This window comes from Abrus precatorius, unplaced genomic scaffold, assembly GCF_003935025.1.
Source record: "Abrus precatorius isolate BTA unplaced genomic scaffold, Abrus_2018 Scaffold11, whole genome shotgun sequence".
Classification (NCBI taxonomy): domain Eukaryota; kingdom Viridiplantae; phylum Streptophyta; class Magnoliopsida; order Fabales; family Fabaceae; genus Abrus; species Abrus precatorius.
The window spans coordinates 26,221,316-26,242,391 of NW_020874303.1; the positions used below are offsets into that span (position 1 = coordinate 26,221,316).

The 21,076-nt window shown below is 31.9% G+C and overlaps 4 protein-coding genes and 1 pseudogene across 7 annotated transcripts; all 5 read right to left on the bottom strand.

Annotated features, from left to right (window-relative positions):
- Nucleotides 1–1,960: 1,960 nt before the first annotated feature.
- Nucleotides 1,961–3,514, bottom strand: LOC113856542 (protein ABSCISIC ACID-INSENSITIVE 5). The gene is made up of 4 exons (XM_027488396.1): nucleotides 2,687–3,514; nucleotides 2,285–2,356; nucleotides 2,145–2,174; nucleotides 1,961–2,047 (listed from the first exon to the last, which is right to left on the bottom strand). Exons 1-4 carry the CDS (start codon nucleotides 3,512–3,514, stop codon nucleotides 1,961–1,963), a joined length of 1,017 nt encoding a protein of 338 aa, XP_027344197.1.
- A 1,745-nt stretch (nucleotides 3,515–5,259) lies between these two features.
- LOC113855218 lies at nucleotides 5,260–7,515 on the bottom strand. 2 transcript variants are annotated; one of them, XM_027486760.1, is made up of 5 exons: nucleotides 7,250–7,515; nucleotides 6,906–7,106; nucleotides 6,274–6,485; nucleotides 5,931–6,192; nucleotides 5,260–5,595 (listed from the first exon to the last, which is right to left on the bottom strand). In XM_027486760.1, exons 1-5 carry the CDS (start codon nucleotides 7,331–7,333, stop codon nucleotides 5,266–5,268), a joined length of 1,089 nt encoding a protein of 362 aa, XP_027342561.1. In that variant the 5' UTR covers nucleotides 7,334–7,515; the 3' UTR covers nucleotides 5,260–5,265. The 2 variants fall into 2 exon arrangements, with proteins under 2 accessions (XP_027342561.1, XP_027342562.1); XM_027486761.1 differs by having other exon boundaries at nucleotides 6,906–7,147; nucleotides 7,250–7,380.
- Nucleotides 7,516–9,441: 1,926 nt separating this feature from the next.
- Nucleotides 9,442–10,772, bottom strand: LOC113855934 (annotated as a pseudogene).
- A 932-nt stretch (nucleotides 10,773–11,704) lies between these two features.
- LOC113854255 lies at nucleotides 11,705–15,215 on the bottom strand. 3 transcript variants are annotated; one of them, XM_027485158.1, is made up of 6 exons: nucleotides 15,036–15,125; nucleotides 14,193–14,249; nucleotides 13,554–13,807; nucleotides 12,679–12,890; nucleotides 12,350–12,596; nucleotides 11,741–12,145 (listed from the first exon to the last, which is right to left on the bottom strand). In XM_027485158.1, exons 3-6 carry the CDS (start codon nucleotides 13,803–13,805, stop codon nucleotides 11,843–11,845), a joined length of 1,014 nt encoding a protein of 337 aa, XP_027340959.1. In that variant the 5' UTR covers nucleotides 13,806–13,807; nucleotides 14,193–14,249; nucleotides 15,036–15,125; the 3' UTR covers nucleotides 11,741–11,842. The 3 variants fall into 3 exon arrangements, with proteins under 3 accessions (XP_027340960.1, XP_027340959.1, XP_027340958.1); XM_027485159.1 differs by lacking the exon at nucleotides 14,193–14,249 and having other exon boundaries at nucleotides 11,705–12,145; nucleotides 15,036–15,215; XM_027485157.1 differs by lacking the exon at nucleotides 15,036–15,125 and having other exon boundaries at nucleotides 14,193–14,294.
- A 2,246-nt stretch (nucleotides 15,216–17,461) lies between these two features.
- On the bottom strand, nucleotides 17,462–19,330 carry LOC113855935 (pentatricopeptide repeat-containing protein At1g08070, chloroplastic-like). The gene has a single exon (XM_027487563.1). It carries the CDS (start codon nucleotides 19,328–19,330, stop codon nucleotides 17,462–17,464), a length of 1,869 nt encoding a protein of 622 aa, XP_027343364.1.
- Between the last annotated feature and the right edge of the window lie 1,746 nt (nucleotides 19,331–21,076).

A 21,076-nucleotide genomic window follows, 5' to 3' on the forward strand; every position in this document is an offset into this window, starting at 1 on the left:
TGTTCTTGTGCAATGCACAAAATAATATTTAATAGAAAATTTTTAAAAAATATTATTTAAACAAAAATATAAAATAAATTCAAGTTATTTAATTTTAAAAAATAATTATTTTGAGCATATTAAATTTAAAAATGACATTAGTACGACCAAAGTTAAAAATAATTTTACATCAAATGAAGATTAAATATTATATAAGATATTTAATTAAATAATTTTCAATGATATATTTTTTTTAAAAAAAAACAATTATTTACATTAATTATATATTATAAGAATTTTTAAAATTTGAATGAAAACTGATTAATTTGCATGAAATTTATATATTTGTGTAATATAAAATTTATCATATAAAACAACTAAACACATAAAAAAGTTAATAAATAAAATTTAAAAATAATTATATGTAATGTTTAAAGATCTTGTTATATTTTTTATAAAATATCTTTCAAATATTAAATTTAATGTTAATTGTGATAATTTCTTATTTTCATCTAAAATTAATATTTTTAATTTTTTTCTTTTTCAATATTAAAACAACAACATATAATTAATCATAGGAAAACACTTTAATATTAAAAAATGTTTATTCTTAACTCTTATTAATTTTTATTGTAAAGCAAAGAGTTAAAAAAATTATCTTCTTTAAAATTTGAAAAGTAATTTTAGATATGAAGAAACTAAATTTATTTTTTGAATTAAAACTTTTTTCACTAATATTTCTTTATGTGATAATAGTGGCTATAGTTATATTTTTTCTAATTGGTTGATGATTATTTTAGTTTCATTGTATAATCTATTTGTTTAACCTATATTTCGTAAAAATATGATTGAAATATTTATCTTTAAAATTAATCTATAATTCAAAGTTCTTAACACTTAACCTCATTTAAAAATTTAGTTTTTATCGTAATAGATACTGAGATCATACTTTAATAAGTAGTCAAATAAAACATTTTCTTTCATTTTTTTAACAAGCAATGTGTTAGTCCCTAGTACACAACAGCAGGAAAAGAAGAAAAAACTTGTAGTGCTGACATACAGGGCTTACTAGCCCACGTGGTTGAATCTATGATATTTTCTAACAATTGTAGGTATAGGCGTCTAGCCCTTGTGTTTCTTAATTTGCTTTGCTTCTGAGAAAATGATTAGTTGCTAAAAAATAAATACTTTCACTATTGGTGCATGTTCTAATATATAAAAGTTTAGGACTATATGATGTCAATGAGATGGCGTGTTTGTGTGTGCATGGAAATTAAAGAGATATGACTAACATAAAGCAATACGTGCATGTTAGTATGTGTTTGTGAATTAGGACCATAGGCGCACATGCACATGTCAGAGAAACAAAATTAGTAACTTTATCTCATGCAGAACTCGTCAAACAACTTATTTGTGACCTATTTGATCCATCATAAGCTATAGTCACGGGCAGGTTCAAGAAAGAAGAATGATATTACTTTATTAATGTTTATATATATTGCAACTACTGATCAAAACCATTCATTGTTGTGGCTAAGAAATTGATAAAAATATTATAATAATTTTATGTATTGTTTGTTCTCTTATTTTTTATTTTATTTATTTATTTATTTCATTAGTCGTTGAAATGTATTCCTTATTTCTCTCCTTTTCAGCTATTTTACACTAAAAATAAATAAATTTCAAAGAAATTAGTCTCATCATCACCGATGGTGAAAATAATGATTAACTAACTTAGCCGCCATCTTCAGAAGCAGTTTTTGCAGGCAAGCCAACGTCGGGGCCAAATCTTAGATAATATACATGTTTTTTAAATTTTTAATAAATTAAAGTTATCCTTATTTGAATAATAGTAACATTTATATCACTTTCAATCATACATATTTGCTAATGTGCAGCAAGAGTGAATAAGAATATCTTAAGGGTACAGACACATTATTATTTGCTCCACATCATGTGTATGCTAATGTTTTAATCCTATTCACCAGGCAGCACTTATAGGCCTCCTCATTGCCCTCCATTTTTCTGTCCTCTTTTGAGCCACTGTTGAGTGCTTTCTCTGGGAAATCTGAATCAATACATCATAAATACAAAGTGATGTTAATTTAATAACCCTCCAATATTATATATCAAAACTAACTTATATTTGAAACATAATCAACGACCTCTTGTTTTCTCTTGCGCTCAGCTTCAGCCTATTGCAGATTTAAATTAAGACAAGTATGTTAAAAGTCTGAAAACACATATAAACCATAATATAATAAGAAAAATAAGAATAGGAATCTTCAATTTCAATATTGTATACCAGAATTTGTTTTAGCTTCTCGTTCTCTTCTGTAAGCAGATTCAACTCTGTTTCTAACTCCACCGTGTATGCCTGCATTAGAAGATTTTGACACAAGGGAAATTACCTCAAATTCAAGCTGATACCATTCCAAAACATTAGGTATATAATTGATAAATCATATCTAAAGAATGTGCATTTTTCTTTCCCTCGTGCAAATAACATAGCATAAAAATTAACAAAAATTAGATGGACAGTGAAGTACTGAAGCTTAATTAAGTTTAAGTTACATGTTTATATGAGCATATCAAATTAATGTATAGCAAAGAGTACTGAAACATACGTAATTAAGTTACATGATTCTAACTAATAAGCATATCAAATTGATGTATAACAAAGAGTAGCTTGTGATGAGCACAAAACCTGTCTTCTTGCTCGAGATCGTGCTGCTGATTCGCGATTCTTCATCATTCTGCGCTGCCTTCTCTCTACTACCACTTCAGGAGGACCATCAATTATCCTCTTCCTATTACCATTCCCACCTGACTCTGGTAAGGTTTGGCATTTCTCTAGTGTGCGACTTGTAGCTTGATCCTTTACAACTAAGTTGTTATTCTGCAGCAACATTTGGTGTGCTTCAAGCCCATTAATAGACACATTGTTCCCAGTATCATGTTGGGTAGAAAATCCCATCCTCATTGCAGGCCTCAATCTATAACTTGCATTCAATGGCCCATTTGTTGCAATATTATTACAAGTAGTTCTTGGTTGATGTGATGATGATTCTTGTACTACCCCAGCTTTTATTAGGAAATCCTCCAAAGTCATTTCACCAAGCGTTTGTTGCTTTTTGAGTGTCTCATTCTTGCCAAGGTTGTCATTAGCTGCATTGTGTTGTGGTTTGTCTTTATGGATTTGAGACCAAACTTCATCCACAGTTTTATTGCAAATTGGAGGAGGGACAGAGAATGAACCTTGCTTGGAAGTGGTAGGTTGAGTTGGTTCTTTTGCAACACCTTTACTCTTGGCAGCTTCATTATGAGTGGGTAGTGGTGGGTTAACTTGATTATCATCAGAGCTCCAAATGCTGGCAAGGAATTCATCCATGTTCATGGATCCAAAGCTCTTTCCACTCTTGCATTGGAACTCATCAAGGGTGAGTGTGAGTATTGAGTTTTGTTTACTAAGTTGGGAAAATGTAGCTTCTGGATTTTGCAATTGCACCTTTTGCCCTGATTGTTGGAAAGCCATGTGTGCGGATGAAGGTGCTGATTCTTGGGAAATTTTGTCATAAAGAACAGTTTTTGTCTCAGAAACTACCATCATTTATTGCAAAAAAAATAAAAATAAAAAAAACCCAGCAAACTTCTTGGCTATTACTGATGGATTCTCAGATGAGTCAGATCTAAAGCTCGAGAAATTGTAGTGCATCAATAACTTTTTTTAATAAAATCAGCATGAATTTTCTCTTGAGAAATTGAACTGCATCAATAACTTGATTTAAGATACATATGCATAAAATTTTTAACCAACCCCCGCCGACCAGAAATAGCAGGAAAGATAGAAAAAAATAAAATTAGACACAGGTTTGAAAATAAACAATTAAATATTAAAAAAAAAAAAAACCCTCTGTGGACAATGTAATTAAGATGATAACATGATGCTTCTAGGACCGTTTCACCAAATTAACCAGTTGCATGCAACATGCAAACATGCATCTGAATTTGATCCACAAGATAAAAGCAGATTAAGGGAAGAAACAGAAGCAAAATTATAAAATAAACTTGAAGAAAGAAAGGAAAAAATTAGAAGGAGAGAAATACAAAGAATAGATATCCATGTGTACCTGAAAACAAACAGCAAGGGAGAATCTGGATTCTGAAATAGGGAAAGATTTGAAATTAAAAATTTGAGAGAGAAAAGCAACACCAAAACCAACTCTATGAAAGAAAGGGGGTGGAAATGATAGGAGAAGAGAAAGAGAATAGGAGGAATGGTATACACTGCATAGAGACACAAACTTTAACTGCCATTGGCACCATTTGTTTTAATCGCAGGTTTTAGTCTTTCTTTCACACAGTTTCGACTTTTTATTTCTTTATATATTGACACGTTTTGTGCTATCAACCTTATTTCCCTGAAGCGTAACACCATTTTTACCTTTCAAGTAAAAGCATCCTTGCTCTTTATGTTTGTTGTCCAGTTCTCTAATTAAAAAATAACATTTTAATATGAAGTTAATAGTAAGGGGGAAAAAAACATTATTTAAAACAGAAAATTTATTGAAAGTAGATTGGTGGAATACAGAAGGAAAATTCAATGCGAGGGATGGTTATAGTATTTACTTTCTTTGGACTCTTCTTTCATATACGTAATGAAAAAAAAAAAAGGACCACAAGGTCGTAAGCCCCGTTCTGTTGGTCGTGAAAGACCATGTGAATGACTGTGATGACGGCCAATTGCTTCAGCGGAATTTGAATTGGGCTCCGCACGCGTCTCAGCCCACACCTCGAAGGGTGTAACAAACTCCACTTGAAGTTTACCCGTTACCGAGCCTGCGTCTCCGCAGATGTTGGGCCCGGGGACTTTCCTGAGCCCAGTGACTAGCTTGAGCCCATTCACATCGCCTCATGGTCCGGTTGCCAATAGGTTATCTCATTCCGGATTTATAAAGGCTTCAGATAAATGTAGCCATCAATGTGGGACTCAAGCTCAACATGACATTCATCTTCACCTCTTTCTTGGCATTATGATAGACCTTTCGTAAAGTCACAGTAATATGTCTCCTTCATAACCATTTTATCTTTACAATGTTACGATTATCAAAATAGAAAACTTTATTAGGACTGCAACTTCACAAACAAAGCGACTGAATGTAATATACATATGTTTCATTTTCCTTTTTTTTTCACATAACAAATGTATTTTATACAATTGACATCTTACTAAAAAAATGTTAACAAAGAAACAAATTAGATTATGAAAACATGGCACATTAAGATTCAAATAAGGGTGGCTGTAGGTCTATATGCAAGATTTTCTTGTCCAAGTAAAAGTGCTTTCAAAATGGCCTCACACAAGCCCCTATAGTATATAATTAAATGACCACCATCCGGAACTTCATGGTAATGTATCCAAGGCAGCTTCCCTGAAACAAATCTCTGGAGTTCGGAGGGCACAACCTTATCTTCAAAGCCGTGCCAAATGTGAAACGAACTTCTACACTTTGGGAATGGATTACTTAGCTTCATTGGGTCAAATTCCCATTTGCCAAAAGCCACCCTCCAGTCATGGCGAAGAGTGTCAAAAACATCCTGTTCCTTTAAACTGTCCTGCAAATAGGAACTTACCACGATCACAATTACTTCCATAGCATAATTATATTAACATAAAACATTATACCCTTTTTTTTTATTCAACGGAGAGAAGGGAAGAAGAAAAAAATAAAATAATTAATTATTATATCCTTCTGGTAGACAAATAAAACCAATAAACTCAAGTATTCAAACTAAAGATAATTTGGTCAACATAATTCATAAACTAATACTATAAGATAGAGATTTTGGTCATAATATTTTCCCTTGCCTCCTCCCTCTTTCCTTTGTTGAACCAAATAAGGGAAATTTTATGAAAATTTCTTTTCTCCTACTTAACACTATAAATTAACCTTGGTAAGCATTGGGAACCCGGGTATTGTCTTTAGAATATCTATATCACTTTTGTTGAAGAATGCTGGGTTCTTTTCTATAACAGCAGCTGAAGGGAGCCACTTTTGAGTGACCCACCAATGCAATAGTTTAGGACAGTGATTTGCAAGCCACAGTGCCCACTGAACAAGTTTCCTCCTATAGTCCTCCCTTATCAAACTCCCAGGGAATGAAGGCCACCTGTAATTGATGACTGGGGCTATCAGTGCCAACCCTGCAAGCCTGCACAAATAGTCTTTCACTTTTCACATACTTAGCCAAAAGGGAGAATTTAGAATACATTTATTGAATATTGTAATTTACCTGTGAGGCAAATACTTTAGACAACTCCAGGTAGCATATGAACCCATTGAGACTCCAATCACATAAAATTGTGGTCCTAATTGTAGCTGATCAGCCAGCTCTTGAATGTCAAGTGCTTCACTTTTTAGTGAGCGTTTGGGGTTTGGATCACTTTCTCCATATCCAGCCCGGTCATATTGCAGAAGATATATCCCCAATTCATCTATTAATTCCTATAGATTCAGAGCAATCGTATTTTATTTAGAAATTAGAATAATTTAATTGTACAGTAATAGTACCTACTTCCAAAAGCATGTTTAAGTGAGATGTATTCAAACTATATGTCAAATTCAATACTCATAGCCCTCTACAACTTACTTGAAAAACACAAGAAAATCATGCTAAACATGAATACTAATAGCCAATAGACACATCTTGTTTGTGTGCAAGTATTTGATCAGCCAAGTCTTTTGATTTGTGCAACGCATCCTAAGCATTTTGAACCTTTTTCACTTGTTTCCTTTCTTAACGGTCAAATTTTCAATTTTTCTCGATATTGATAGGACACCTTAATACAGTTTTTGTTTCTATGGTACCCTGCTAATTAGATCATGCCCAGTGTTTTGCAAAGAGAGATTAAGGCTATTAATTACCTGGGGTGCCAGAAAATTCATCTCTTTGGAACTTCCAAAGCCGTGAACAATGATGATCTTGTATTTTGCTATGTCCTTGGAGACACCTCTCTCAACATAGGCAAGGTGCCTCCCATCTCTGAGTCTGATTCTTGGTGAAACCACAGCAAAATCATCTGATGAATCATTATGGTTCGGAGAAAGTTGAGTTACTTGAGTTCCCTGCTGAACCATTGTCAGAAAACTCATGAGTAACATTATTGCTGCTCTATAAACGATAGAGGGTAGGTATAGCATGCAATTTTCTGGCACAATGATCACATATATAAACAAAAGGCAGAAAACTGTAGTAGTGAGGTGCTAACCTGACAGAAACATCTGCAGATTTTCTGTGTCTGAGCTTGTGGGATTTGAGTCAATAGTTTAAGATGATGTCTTATTCTTTTCATTTGCTCTTGACTTAAAGGATCTTATAAACTCTTCATGCACATCAATGGAATGGAGCTGAATTTGATTACTTCCTTCTTAAAAATAAAAAACAGAGAGGGTTGTGCGTTTTCTTTGACTTTTTGAAGTGATTTCCGTTGGGGATATCCCTTGAAAGGTTCCATTAGGGAGCATCTTTTCTGTCTATCCGTTACCAATTGATAACATTTCATATGGTCTGACAGACAAGTGCCTAAGTTGCTTTCCATTACAAGTTACTACATATTGTTCAGCAAGTGTATTTTACTCTCATGTTATATATATATAATCTTTTTCCATTATTATAAATTTAAATATTTAACGAATTATAATTTATTATTTTACTAATAATTAGATATAAATTGAATAAAAAATTTAAATTTTTAGACTCGGTGTGTAAAAAGATCTTTTTTCCTGTATATATAATATAATATAATTATATCTCTTAAAAAATTCCTCTAAATCAGTATAATATTTTTTATAATATTATTGTAAGTTAGAATTTGAAAGGGTTGCTAGCTCCCTAATTTCTCCAAATTTTGTTTTTAAGACTAGCCGTGTAAATATACTTAGAGTGACATTGTAATGTAGGAATACTAGTGAATTGCACACGCTTACTAAATTAGATGATTAGATAAAGACAGGTATAGTAATTATTCATGGTTCAAAGCCATTTCCCTTTTTAGATTGACATATCATTTTTCGGTTCGGAGATTAACAGATACTTTGGTTGGTAGGTTTGTATAAGCATAATAACATGAATACTCTTGCGGTCCGTAATTGCTCTCAGGCCCACAATGACATAACAGATTCTAGGTTTATACCCAATTACATGAAGAATATTCTTCGGAATTTCTTGCCGGATTTCACTGTCAATTTTGTTTGAGAACATACGTTATTTGTATAATTATGTTTGCCCTTATATTCTGCCTTCTTCATAAGATTTTATTCTTGTTAGAAATGATAATTAAAAAATAAAAAGATGCTTTAGTCGTAAAAATGAAAAATTTTGAATCCGTGTTAAACGTATAATTTACAGTTTGTTATCACTTGGCATTTAATAAGACAATTATTTAAAATAGGTTAAGAGTCAATCTACTATTAATATAAATAGAGAACTAGAGAACCGTATTTATGTATCATGATTTTAAAAGGAGAAATTACTATTTAAATTGGCTACTGCTAGATTAATATTTAAATTTAGACATCATTTACGTATATGACTTACTAATGGGCTCCATATATACACGCAAAACAATTTATTTATTTTTCTTTTCTTCTTGAACAAGGATAACAATTCCAGCAAGTTATATCTTATGACTCCCTAAAAAACTACTTTTGGTACAAGAAATCTCGATAAAGCCACGTTTTTTCAAGTAACGAAGTTCGATCCAATAGAAAATGTTAGTCTTTAACTATTCTTCGAACAATATTACATTATAAGAAAAATTAGTAAGAAAACGTTAAAAAAAAAATCGACTCATTTTTTTAAGGCCATTCTTTTGTGTAAGGATAATATTGTATTGCAGTGTATAATATATCATTTTGTTAACTATATTGTCTGACAAGATATATTAATAGCATTAAATGTGTATTTTATAACTAATATTTTAAGATAATAATTAACAAAACCGAATTATATATAACCATAACTTGACCATACTCATTCATTGTAATTAATGGAAGTCACTATTGATTCGTTACTAAAAGAATCTCTGTTCGGCTCGACGGGCTGACCCAATGAAAACCGTGCAAAGATAGCCATGTCAAAGTTTGGGGACAAAAACTGTACTAACAATGAAAGTAAAAATCTGTGAGCAGAAAATAAGTGGTATATTAATATTCACAGAATGCCTATGTTATCATGCTGTTGGTGATGATCACACAAAAGAAACAAGTCATTTTGTTAGCAAAGCCAATATAAGCCCACAAGTCAAACTTCTCAAAGAGGCATACCTAACAAGCACTGGCCAGAATATAGCTGATTATTAATAAGCCCAATGACTCTTATTACATTTTACAACAAACAAGATGCCCCGTTGGCACATTCTGATAATGTCTTGAGAAAAAACTGTCCTTGGCATAAAAAGGCCTAATTGAATGTTGGTTCTTCTCCAAGCAAATGTTGTTTGAAAATAGTTTCACATAAACATTTTTCATGGATCATCAAATGGCCACCATCAGCGACTTCATGGTACCGTATCCAAGGTAGTTGTTTGGCAAGGTAACGTTGTAGTTCAAATGGTACAAGCTTGTCATCATGTGGCCAAAGGTAGACACACCCCTCATTTTGGGGGAATGGACTTCTTAGCTCCATTCCCATTTGCCAAAATGCACTATTAGATCTCGATGAAGGGATTCATATTCACCATGCTGCCGTATCTTATACTACAATCCCAAGTAAAAAAAAAAAGAACAATAAGTGAATAAAGATTGCCTATGGGGTATGTACTTGAGACAGGCCCACAGTGCATAAGTGCCAATAGAGAGTCCAATGATATGAAATTTTGGGCCTAATTGCAACTGATCAGCCATTTCTTGGATATCAAATGCTTCACTTTTCACGTTGCGATTTGGGTAAGGATCACTTTCTCCGTACCCAGCTCTGTCAAATGTCACAATGTACAAACCCAGCTCATCCATTATGTCCTGTAAGACCATATCATACAATTGTTATTGCTAATTGCTCTAATTGTTATTGAATTTAAGATTAAAAAAACGTATAAAATAAAACCAAACTGTCCTGTAGTTACCCCTAACTCCATCTCATTAAATCTGGATATTATTATTTAGGAAAATTTTCTAACCCAGTCCTTAAAAAAAATGATATTATCACATTAATTCTTTAAATACTTTTAATGTTATACTAGCCTTCTAAAAATTTTCAAATATCTGTATGAAAAACTTATATGAAAAATGATTAAAAAAATTTCATATGTTCAAAGCAACTTATATTTCTCAAGTTTTGAAAAGATTAAATAAGAGAGCTTCTTAAAAAAAAAAAAAAGAAGCATAAATTATCTTTAATTTATGACAAAATTTTGATTATTTTACTATTTTGTATGCCTATAAATATTTACAGATAAATTTCTCTTAACTAAACCATAGTGATGGTAAAAGGAAGAGGGAGGTGGATAAAGCAATGTACTTTGTGATGTAGAGTTTGTTACCTGAGAAAGGGGCAAATATAAATCCTTGGAGCTGTCAAAACCATGGACAAGGATGACGTTGTAAGTGGCATTTTCTTTAAGCACGCCTCTCTCTCCCTGTAAGCCAAATGTCTACTATCACTCAGCCTAATTCTTGGTGAACTGGAGGACCTATTGGTGTTCCACTAACTTTTGGTGGAGAAGGTTTCATTCTTTCATAGGCGTAAATAACAATGCTCACTATAAACACTAATACCACTGCTGCTGTGAGCATATTGGGACAAAGAAAAGCTAAGGAAGTTGTTTATCTTCACACTCAATTTCAGTGGTATGACCTTAAGGTCCCTTCTATAATGCAGAGTCAAGTTATAGTGTATCTTTTATTATCAGGTCTTAAAAATTAGCGTCCTGCATATATTAATCAAAATAATAATAAATAATATTTTATTAAGAGTAACACTAGAAATATATAAAAAATACGATAAATATATTATTAATAATTTGTCATGAAATATTTTTAGTTTTGATTTCTTAACATTATTCACCTACTAGTCATCAAATATCAGCTGTCGAGATCGTTGGACATTTATTTGACATATCGTGACACTTTTGAATGGGAGTTGATCGTTGGGTAAATCTTGATTATATATATTCTCTTTAAACCTCATAAGATCTATAAAACAAAAAAATAGAAAATAAAATTCATAAATTAAAATTAATTTATAATATTTTATCTTTTAATAGTTATTACTTATCCGTAAGTTCATCCAAAAAAATATAAATATCTTAATATTTAATCTTAGTATAACTCTGACTTCATTTCACTTTATATTTTTTTTTCTTTTAACATTATCTTATTTCTCATGTAATCCAAATATTTTGATGTAAAAAAAAGTATAAAATACTGTAAAATAACATTTGATTTATGTCTCTTCCTTTTTTTTCTTTTAGAAAATATACTGCTGTTTTTCAAATTTATGTCTCCCGTGTCTTTTCATATTTCTGTTTTTAACAAAATACTAACCAAACATAATAAAGCATATTTTCATATCCGTCTCTAAACTAAACACTATCTAAGTGTGCAAAACACCACTTGTTGTACAAATTATGATCTGCACACTTTTTTGTAAAGTTAAATATTTTAAAAAGTTGAAAAAAATATTTTTCTATACACTTTTTGGATACGAGAGAGATCAAAACAAATAAAAGAAAAATAAAATATATTAAATGATACAATGTGATAAAAATTAAAAATTTATAAACAATAAAAGATATGACAAGTCCCTACAAAACTCGCTATCGCATTAAAATAAACGAATGGTTTACTGGGCACAATAGATCTTATTAAGAAATATGTGGTGAGAGCAAAAGTTCTCTAATAATAGACTCGCATTGAATTTTCTTGAAAATAAAAAGATGCCCTGCACCAGGAATCTCATGATAACGAATCCACGGTAATTTGTGTGAGATGTAACGGTTTAGGGTATAGGGAATTATCCTATCTTCAAAGCCTTGCCATAAATGGACTGAACCATTGTTTTCATGGAATGGATTTGCTATTTCCGTTGGCCCAAATTCCCACTTTCCAAAAGCTGTCATCACGTCTCTGTGTAATGATTCATATTCACCTTGTTGAGTTATCTTCTCCTGAATGTTCAGACACATATTATTTGTAGTTGGCAAATAGCAATAGTTAATTAGTGCCAAACAAAGCATATCCCATTTTACATTGCATTTCATCTCCCAAAATATGGAATGCTTTTGCTTGGAGTTTGATCACACAGCTCTATATGTATCATTATTAATGTATTATATTTTATGATTTTTAATAATATTTTATTGTACAATTACCTGACTAGTGTTTTGGAAGCTCTTCAGGATTTCTCTGTCATCTGGAGAAAACAAAGTTGTCAAAGTCAATGAAGGGAACCATTTTTGAGTCATCCACCAATAGAATAACCAAGGGGTGTAATGAGCAACTCGAAATGTCCATTGGTCTGACTTAGGTAGCATTAGAAGTGCTTCTCTTAATAGATTATCAGGAATAGAAGGCCACCAATAGCTTACAAATGGAACCACCAAAGCTGCTCCTGATAATCTGTTAAAGATGTTTTATTATATATATTTTCATGAGCATGAATGAAAAATATCATGAAGCTCTAAGTTAGAAATTAACGTGCCTATGTGGAATGTATTTTAGGCTGCTCCAAACAGGGTAACCTCCCATTGACATTCCAATTATATAAAATTTATAACCAAGTTGCAATTTATCAGCTAGTTCTTGAATGTCATATGCTTCACTCTTCACAGAGCGTGATGGATGTGGATCACTTTCACCATAACCTGCTCTGTCATAGTAGAGGAAATATATCCCAAGATCTCCAATAAATTCCTACATACAAGCAAACTCAAATTTAACATATGTAGACTCATGCCACACATGGAAACTTAAATGTTCGGGTTAATTAATTCTGTGAGAGAACATACTTAAACTTTGATACATTATATATGATTAAAGACAAATAAAATAATTATAAAAAAGTTATTCATTTAAAAAGTAAAATTAATTTTTTGCCAAATAAAATAAAAATATTGATAGTTTTCGTAATGGTGAAAAATACAACAAATGGAAGTAAATTTAGAATGATGTCCGATGAACAAAATTAAGAATGAAACATGATAAGTGAATAAGGGGTTCTTCGCATTATGTTTTGAATGTGCTACCGTCTTCAATTCAATAATACCACTTTTGCTCAAGTTTTTTTAAAACAGTAATTGAATAGGCTTTGCGATACTAGTTCTTCAAATTTAAAATATTATAAACATATTACAGAAACATATCAATAAGAAATATGTAAAATTACTCGGTACACAATGAACAACATGATTTGCTTGTCTCTTTCAAAATCTGTAACATCTTGAGCTTAACATGGTGCTACTCATCAGCTCTCTCCACAGAAAAATAATATTTCAATTCTTAGCAAGCATTATTAATGCTGTACAATCAAATCAGGCAAAAGCGTAAATAAATAAAAGAAGAGCAAGTAGTTCATACTTGAGAAACTGGCAAATTTGCATCTTTTGAACTGCCATATCCATGAATGACAATGATCTTGTACTTAGCTTCATCCTTAGGAACACCAAATTCCCGGTAGGCCAAATGCCTCCCATCACTGAGCTTCACTCTAGCTGAAGTGACTGGAGGACCACCTTTGGATCCGCATAGTTTTGGAGGAGGGGGCTTTAAGGCCATATAAGCCCACCCTATGAGAATCATCATCAATGCCACTGCTATTCCAGTAACCATTGCTTGAAAAAAGAAGGAAAAAAAAGACTGCCCCATCAATTTGTGAAGCTCAATAACATTTGCCACTTCAACATTTTAATACAAGAACGAATTGCAAAACTAGAAATCTGTGAGTAACCCAACATTTATATTTAATAAATTCTGATATCATGTTAAAATTTCTAGACTAACTCACTCCAAAAAATTTACTCATAAGAAGAGAGTTGACCAACGCAGAACGTCTTAACAAATACTTTAAAAAAACAGAACTGACAGTTTATTTACAGTTGACAGAGATTAAACCGTTGATTGCTTCACCTACTGAACTTCTAGCTAAACAGAAACACAAACTCAGTTTGTATACCATTTCAATCATTATCCATTAATCAAAATGTAAAGGGAGTATACCTTATCCCCGAAGCTATGAAACAACAACTGCAAACAAAAGCTCCAGTTTGTGTCTGTCTGAGTGAGTGTGAGAGAGAGAAGAATAAGAAAAGAGGATGACGTTAAAGGGACAAGACAGAAAGGAATGAGGTGTGAATGACAGGGGAGGCACGAAACGTGGAACTCTCTCGGGGTAACCACGCTTCTTACTATTTTAACAAAAAAACTCGATGCCATAGCTCAGAGTAAACGACAATTTTTTTCTCGATTCTTACATGGAAAAAACATCCGTTGCCTTTATCAGTTTCTAGACCCTATATATAATATAATATAATTCAATCCACAACCTTTTCGTCAAATCCCAGAAAACCAAAACAGAAGAAAAAAGCGGTGTGATGTTCATGACAGAACACTCTGTTCTGTAATACGGTCACCAACATCCAAATTTTTTTGTTTTAATTTATTTTCAAAAATAAAAATATTAATTTTTTCCATTTAATCATCATATTGACATTAGATATCGATTATTAAATATTTTCAATTTGTAAAAATATAAAGCACTTTAAAACAATACTTCCCAGAACTCTGTTCAGATCCAATCATTCCCTGAACTCCGTTCATAAACACATTATCTGTTCTGAACATTCATTTCACCAAAAGCAAGAGCAGAAGAAGGAGAGGAATAGTCTTAACATTTAAATGGCAACGAGAGTCCCACGTGGCAACCAACGAACCTCATCTCATATTTTAAACGAAAAATGAAACTCAACATAAAATATACGAACCAAACTCGATAATATCAAATCAGAAGAGTAAAATAAAGTGGCATGGAAGAAAGAAGAAGTAAATTCAAAGAAGACCCACCTCCAGCAAGTAAGGAACTCTCAGTAACTTGGCGTTTATTGTATGAATCTGAGTCCCAAACAAACCATCGATTTTTCTTCTCTCTCAAATACCTTATGTCCTTCCAAGGGTCACTCACTTAAAGGGTGCGACCACTCATGTCTCGATATGTGTTTATTTCTTGAAAAAATAAAAATGCATATGAGACTCTAGAAAAATCCCTCCATTTAAAAAGTTATAAAGAGATAAACAACCATATTTGACCATGACGTCATTGGAGTAGCATTAAAACTCTTTAAATTCAACATAATAAATTATAAATTTTGCGTTAAGTAAAAAGAATATACTAAATTTTGTTATAAATTTACATTTTTTAAAATAAACCATAAATTATGTGGTTTTAAATTTATTTTTAAATAAAATTAATTTTATAAAATTAAATTTAGAAACGTTCATCCAATCATGCTTCGGTCATGCTATGTTAACTAGTGCCAAAAATTAAAGAATATATAAATAAAATTATAATTAGAATAATGTTAATTGTGCATTTTATTTTTGGTATATAAGGTAAAAAAATATATTAATAATATTTTTAAATTTTTTTATTAATTCTCAAAAAAGAGCCAAAACATATTTAATAACTTAAAGTAAACTTACTTTTTCCCACACAGACAAGATGATAGCTGCCAATGACATGTGAGCTAGTGTAGTGAACACTGACAAATTCTACTATCTTGGGAACCTACATGCACGCAATAAATTGCAAGCTAATAACTCATTCGACGAATACTAGTCACTATCTAACTCAATTGATCAATAAAACAAATTTGATAATGGTAAATATCACCAAAGCATTTTCATTAAAATGACATCCAACTTATTATTGCGTTGGTTTTGAATAATATGCCATTTACCACTGCTCAAATAAAACCAAAAAAAGAATGAAATTTGGATCGCCACAGCCGCATTTGATTTTTAGCTATAAAATAATTTTTAAGGAATGGGATTGGGTGTAAAATATTTTATTTTTATTAGTTAAAATTTTCCCATGTTTTATTATTTTATGTTTAGATTACACACATCTTTAAAAAATTCATATTAGTGATTCATTACAAGTCATAAAATTCTTTTGCTAAATATTTAACATAGTTATCTACTCGATAATTGTGCTTGTGATTTGTAGCCTCTAAAGCCGCAAAGATACAATATAGAATTTGTCTCTGAGAACAACAAAAATAAAAAAATAATTTGTCCTCCCAAAAAAATTATATAAAAAAATTTAATTCTATTATTATTTTATGATGTATTTCTATTTTAATGTTATTTTAAACTTTGAAGTGACTGTACTTATAGCCATTCCATCGTTACTGATTACTGTTGTAATCGTAGCCTTTCATTGAGTAATCAATTGAACCAGGGAACAGTAACTTAATTTGTCACGTAGCAAAAAAAAAAGGCATAGTAGGAAGGTAAGCTAGCCAAATGAGAGTGGTCCATTCAATAATTTTCTAGAACAAGATATCTTATCATTATGCATTAATTTTACAAACTACCAATAATTTGATCGGCATTACTCCAATTTGCCGTAGAGTTCCTATGTTCATTCCTTTTTTTTTTTCCTCAAAAAGAGAGAAAGTGAAATAATATACTACAATAATAATATTTTTCTCACCCCTTAAGTAATATGATATGGATAGAAATTAAACAGAAATTTAAAAAATAAAGAATAAAGGGAAAAGTTTTATCTTTGTTTGAGGGTGAGAGGAAGAGATATATAACATTTATGCTTTGTTTAGTTAAAAAAAAAAAAGTGAAGAAAGAATAACAAGGAAATAAATAAAACATAAATAGAATTTTGTTTGCTCGTTTGAGAAATTAAAAAGTAGCATAAGTAAGAACTTGTTTATTTTCTGTTTGTAAAAACAGTTTTTAAAATTGTTTTAAAATATAATTTTTAAAAATTAAAAACCAAAACAGAAACAAAAGCCTATGACATCCTAAATAACATTCAAAATCTTCTCTTTTTTTTAACCTAAATTTGTTAATTCTATTATTTATTTTTCATTTTCTTTCTCTGCCTATAATATGCTTTGCCAATAATAATTTATTGACACTTTTACTAATGAATGCTAACTTTAAAGCTCTAATATAATAAGGGTTTAGCTGGTTGCTTATTAGAAATTTACTGCGCACGTTATGAGAAAAAAATTTGCTTTAATTCAAATGTCCATAAAGTTATATTCCAATTAGAAACAAACTGAACATGCACTATACCGCGTGGTTTCAGATAACATGGTAGTAGATGGTTAATTATACACAATTTATAAAAATAGTTCTGTTTACACTTTTATTTAAAAGATGTTAACAAAACCCATGTAAATGATGAAAGCGTTATATACTATACCTTGCCCAAACTATGAACTCGTCATGATACCATAATACAGCAGTCACCAATGATTTCTGCAGGAACAGAAGCCCTTATCAAAATGATGAAAACGGTTTTGATCTCTGACAATAATTCGACGTTCGTAGGTTTTTGAAGCCAGCTGCATGAACGTGTGACAATCACAACAAATTCTTAAATTCTTCACTATGTGAATGGGAATACCTTTTGGCACACTCAACAATCCAAAGGCAAGAGCCATTTTCTCACTGTGAAGAGTTAGTTGGCACTCTTTTTCATCCTCTTCAATATCAAGAAAAATTTGATTGAGATCAGGTTCATATCCATTCAACTTCAACTTACACACAACCTCCTCTAACTTTGAGATAACACTTTGGTTGTACCCTACATCCATGGCCTTACCCACAAGGAACTCATGGACTTCACCATTAACAAGAATGGAGCTACATCCAGGAATTTTCCTCACTCCCCTTCTTTTCATCATTGATCTAACTTTACTCACATCATCCCACCTTCCTGCTTTGGCATAGATATTTGAGAGAAGAACATAACAACTTGAATCTTCTGGAGCCAATTCAATAGCTCGAAATGCAGCAGTGTGCCCCATTACAATGTCATTATGCTTCATGCTGGCACTGAGAATGGCCTTCCAAATTAAAACATCAGGCTCCAAAGGCATATCATGTATAACCCCAAGTGCCTCTTCTAAGCGACCTGCTCTACCAAGAAGGTCAACAATGCATCCATAGTGTTGAATTTTAGCAACTATCTTGTACTTCACCTGCATGGTTTCAAAATAAAATTGGCCCTCCTCCATGAGGCCTCCATGGTTGCAAGCGCTTAAAAGCCCTAAGAAAGTGATATCATCAGGCTCAAGTTCTGCCCTTTCCATGTCCTGGAAAACCTCAATAGCTTCATGACCCAATCCATGTAAAGCCAAACCAGAGATCATAGAATTCCAGTCACCAACATTTCGCCGGTGACAAATGCTTCTAAATATAAAGTAAGCATTTTCTATTTGGCCACATTTAGCATACATGTTTATGAGTGCTGATCCAATGAAACTATAATTGTGATGTATCTTATTAGTATATATGTAAGTGTGTATCCATTTTCCTTCCTCAACAAAACCCAGATCAGCAATGGCTGAAAGGACACTAACAATAGCAGGAGCATCAGGTCGAACCCCTAAACTCAACATTTCTCTGAACAAACATAGTCCTTTCCTTGGTTGATGATTAATCACAAAACCCGAAATTATACTTGTCCAAGTAACCACATCCCTTACACTCATGCCCATAAAAACCTCCTCAGCAAGCTCACACATCCCATGCTTCCCATACCCATCAATCATGGCATTACAAGTAATCACATCCCTTTGAGGCATTTTCTCAAAAACCTCACGTGCCATTTCAATCTCACCAGCTTTCAAATACCCCGAAAGTAATGAGTTCCAAGAGATCAAATCTCTTACAGGCATTTTATCAAACACTGATCTTGCAAGTTCAATCATACCAACCTCCAAGCACATGCGAACCAAAGAGTTCGTTACAAACGGGTCACCCCACAAATGGGTTTTCAAAACGAAACCCATAATTTGCTTCCCTTCCTCGAATGCACGTGACCTTCCACAAGCTCTAAGAACAGAGGGAACAGAAAAATCGATTCCTCGCATGTCTTGGAAGCAAGAGAGCACGTGGGCAAAAACGGAAACGGCGTCGTAGGGATTGCAACTATGGGAAAGAACGTTGATGAGTTTAGCGACACAGAGTGCGTGAGTGACGAGGTTTGTTTTGATGATGTGGGCATGAATTTGGCGCACTTGGGACAATGTTGTGCATTTGTCTATTAAGGTGGTTGTGTTAGTTGGGTTTGCCCCAACTGTAATAACTGAAACACAGCTTGATCTCATGCTAACAAGGAACACCCTTTGCCGCTGCTGCTTCAACCGTCGTTCATTACTTTACGCTTAAAAGGGCCTCTATGGGCCCCTTAACTTACACAAATTGTTTTCAGGCCCACCGTACAAAATGTTGTTATGATTGTTCGGCCAGCCCAAAAAACTCAGGCAAAGTGTTTAAAACTGATCAAAATCGTTCTAAACAGAAAAACTGATAAAAAATCAATCAATAAATAAATTATAAAAAAGAATGTCAAAATTTGGTTCCATTTTCAGTTTCTATCCTTAAAGCCAAAACAAACCACAAATACATTAATTTATTTATTCTATTCTTATCAAATAGAAATCTTAAGCATATTTTATTCAATTTATTTATGTTCTTTAAAGAAAAACTTTCTAATATTTAAATTTATGGTTTTTAATTTAAATTAAATTACCATTATGATGAATTGTAAAGTTTTTAATTTTTTTGTAAATACTACATATATGTATAACTTTTTATTTAATAAACATTATTTTTTAATAACAAATTATTACTAAAAGCATTTATGTAATTGAAACTTTATTCATACACTAATTAATAAAATTTTATTTATTTTCTAATAGACTTTTTCAATTCACTTTTATTAAAAAAATAGAAACCTATTTATCTCTTTTCTAAGGGGTTGACAGCAACGGAGCAATGTAGCTAGGTTGACCCAGTTTTCCTCTATTATGAATTTGGGTTTGGGGTTAACTATGAGAAAACTAAGCACCATGTAAAAGTTTGACTCCAAGGGCCTCGTGAACTAGTAAACGAGGAGGCAAAGGTAGCAAGAAGAGAAATACTTGTTATTTTGTTAAATTTGTCGTGAAAATAGGTCAGGTCATTAAAATGATGAGTGCCATTAAATTAAACATATTATATTTTTGTTAGGCTTGGAATACTATATTAAAAAGGTAAATATAAAAGAAATTGACATGTTATATTTTGAGTGAATAAATTTCAGTCTAATTGTGGAGTGAATATGGCGACTAATAGAGCATAATAATGAATGAATGCTTCCTCGATCTCTAATATTAAATGAGACTACTAAAAAAATGGTATGCCTTCTTGATAATGTTGTTTAATTATTATGAATTGAACCTAAACAACTTTTTCATTGAAGAGTTTAATTTAGTTCACATACTGAATAATAATGACTTCTAAACGAAAAGTTAAATTTGCAAGCTTGCAGCCAAGGCAAACCAAACACTAGATATGATGCCCGTTTGGGTGGCCCCTTCTAGCTACCAAACTTAAAAGTTAGAGGAACCCATAATGAAATGAACAGTTCTAAGAAAAGACTTATTCGCCAAAAAACATAAAAAAATAAAAAAAGCTCTAAGAAAAGACTTTGTTATTCCTTATTATTTAAAAAATAAATAAACATAACGAGGATGTGATGGAAGTTATCGGGTGAGATTCTACGAATCCGTTTAATCTAGTTATTAAACGATAATTATAGCCAAGCATCAAGCTAAGTTATTCCCTAGCTATGAATACAGAATTTTATTCTATGCACACACGAAAGAACAATAACAAAAGATAAGGTTATACTGAATAGAAGAAGATATGCTACAAATATAGAAAGCAAACAATAATAATTAATAAGACTACTTGGTAAATGATAACAGTATAATTATAAGTGATCACAAGAGGAATAGGAATACTGTAATTAAGAGAACAAAAATTTCATGGTTCTGGGTTTCCCAGATATAGCCATCCACTCTCCCCCA

What these genes read in the sequence shown, in the direction of transcription:
- LOC113856542 (XM_027488396.1), bottom strand. Translation starts at nt 3,514, where the DNA reads ATGGCTTTCCAACAATCAGGGCAAAAGGTGCAATTGCAAAATCCAGAA. An exon ending in GATCTCGAGCAAGAAGACAG is followed by an intron (nt 2,357 to 2,686) that starts GTTTTGTGCTCA and finishes CTTCTAATGCAG; the next exon opens with GCATACACGGTGGAGTTAGA. An exon ending in AGAAGCTAAAACAAATTCTG is followed by an intron (nt 2,175 to 2,284) that starts GTATACAATATT and finishes AATCTGCAATAG; the next exon opens with GCTGAAGCTGAGCGCAAGAG.
- LOC113855218 (XM_027486760.1), bottom strand. Translation starts at nt 7,333, where the DNA reads ATGAAAAGAATAAGACATCATCTTAAACTATTGACTCAAATCCCACAA. An exon ending in TCTGCAGATGTTTCTGTCAG is followed by an intron (nt 7,107 to 7,249) that starts GTTAGCACCTCA and finishes ATGGTTCAGCAG; the next exon opens with GGAACTCAAGTAACTCAACT. An exon ending in GGTTCCCAATGCTTACCAAG is followed by an intron (nt 5,596 to 5,930) that starts GTTAATTTATAG and finishes TCCTATTTGCAG; the next exon opens with GACAGTTTAAAGGAACAGGA.
- LOC113854255 (XM_027485159.1), bottom strand. Translation starts at nt 13,805, where the DNA reads ATGGTTACTGGAATAGCAGTGGCATTGATGATGATTCTCATAGGGTGG. An exon ending in CTAAAATACATTCCACATAG is followed by an intron (nt 12,597 to 12,678) that starts GCACGTTAATTT and finishes CATCTTTAACAG; the next exon opens with ATTATCAGGAGCAGCTTTGG. An exon ending in GCTTCCAAAACACTAGTCAG is followed by an intron (nt 12,146 to 12,349) that starts GTAATTGTACAA and finishes CTGAACATTCAG; the next exon opens with GAGAAGATAACTCAACAAGG.
- LOC113855935 (XM_027487563.1), bottom strand. Translation starts at nt 19,330, where the DNA reads ATGAGATCAAGCTGTGTTTCAGTTATTACAGTTGGGGCAAACCCAACT.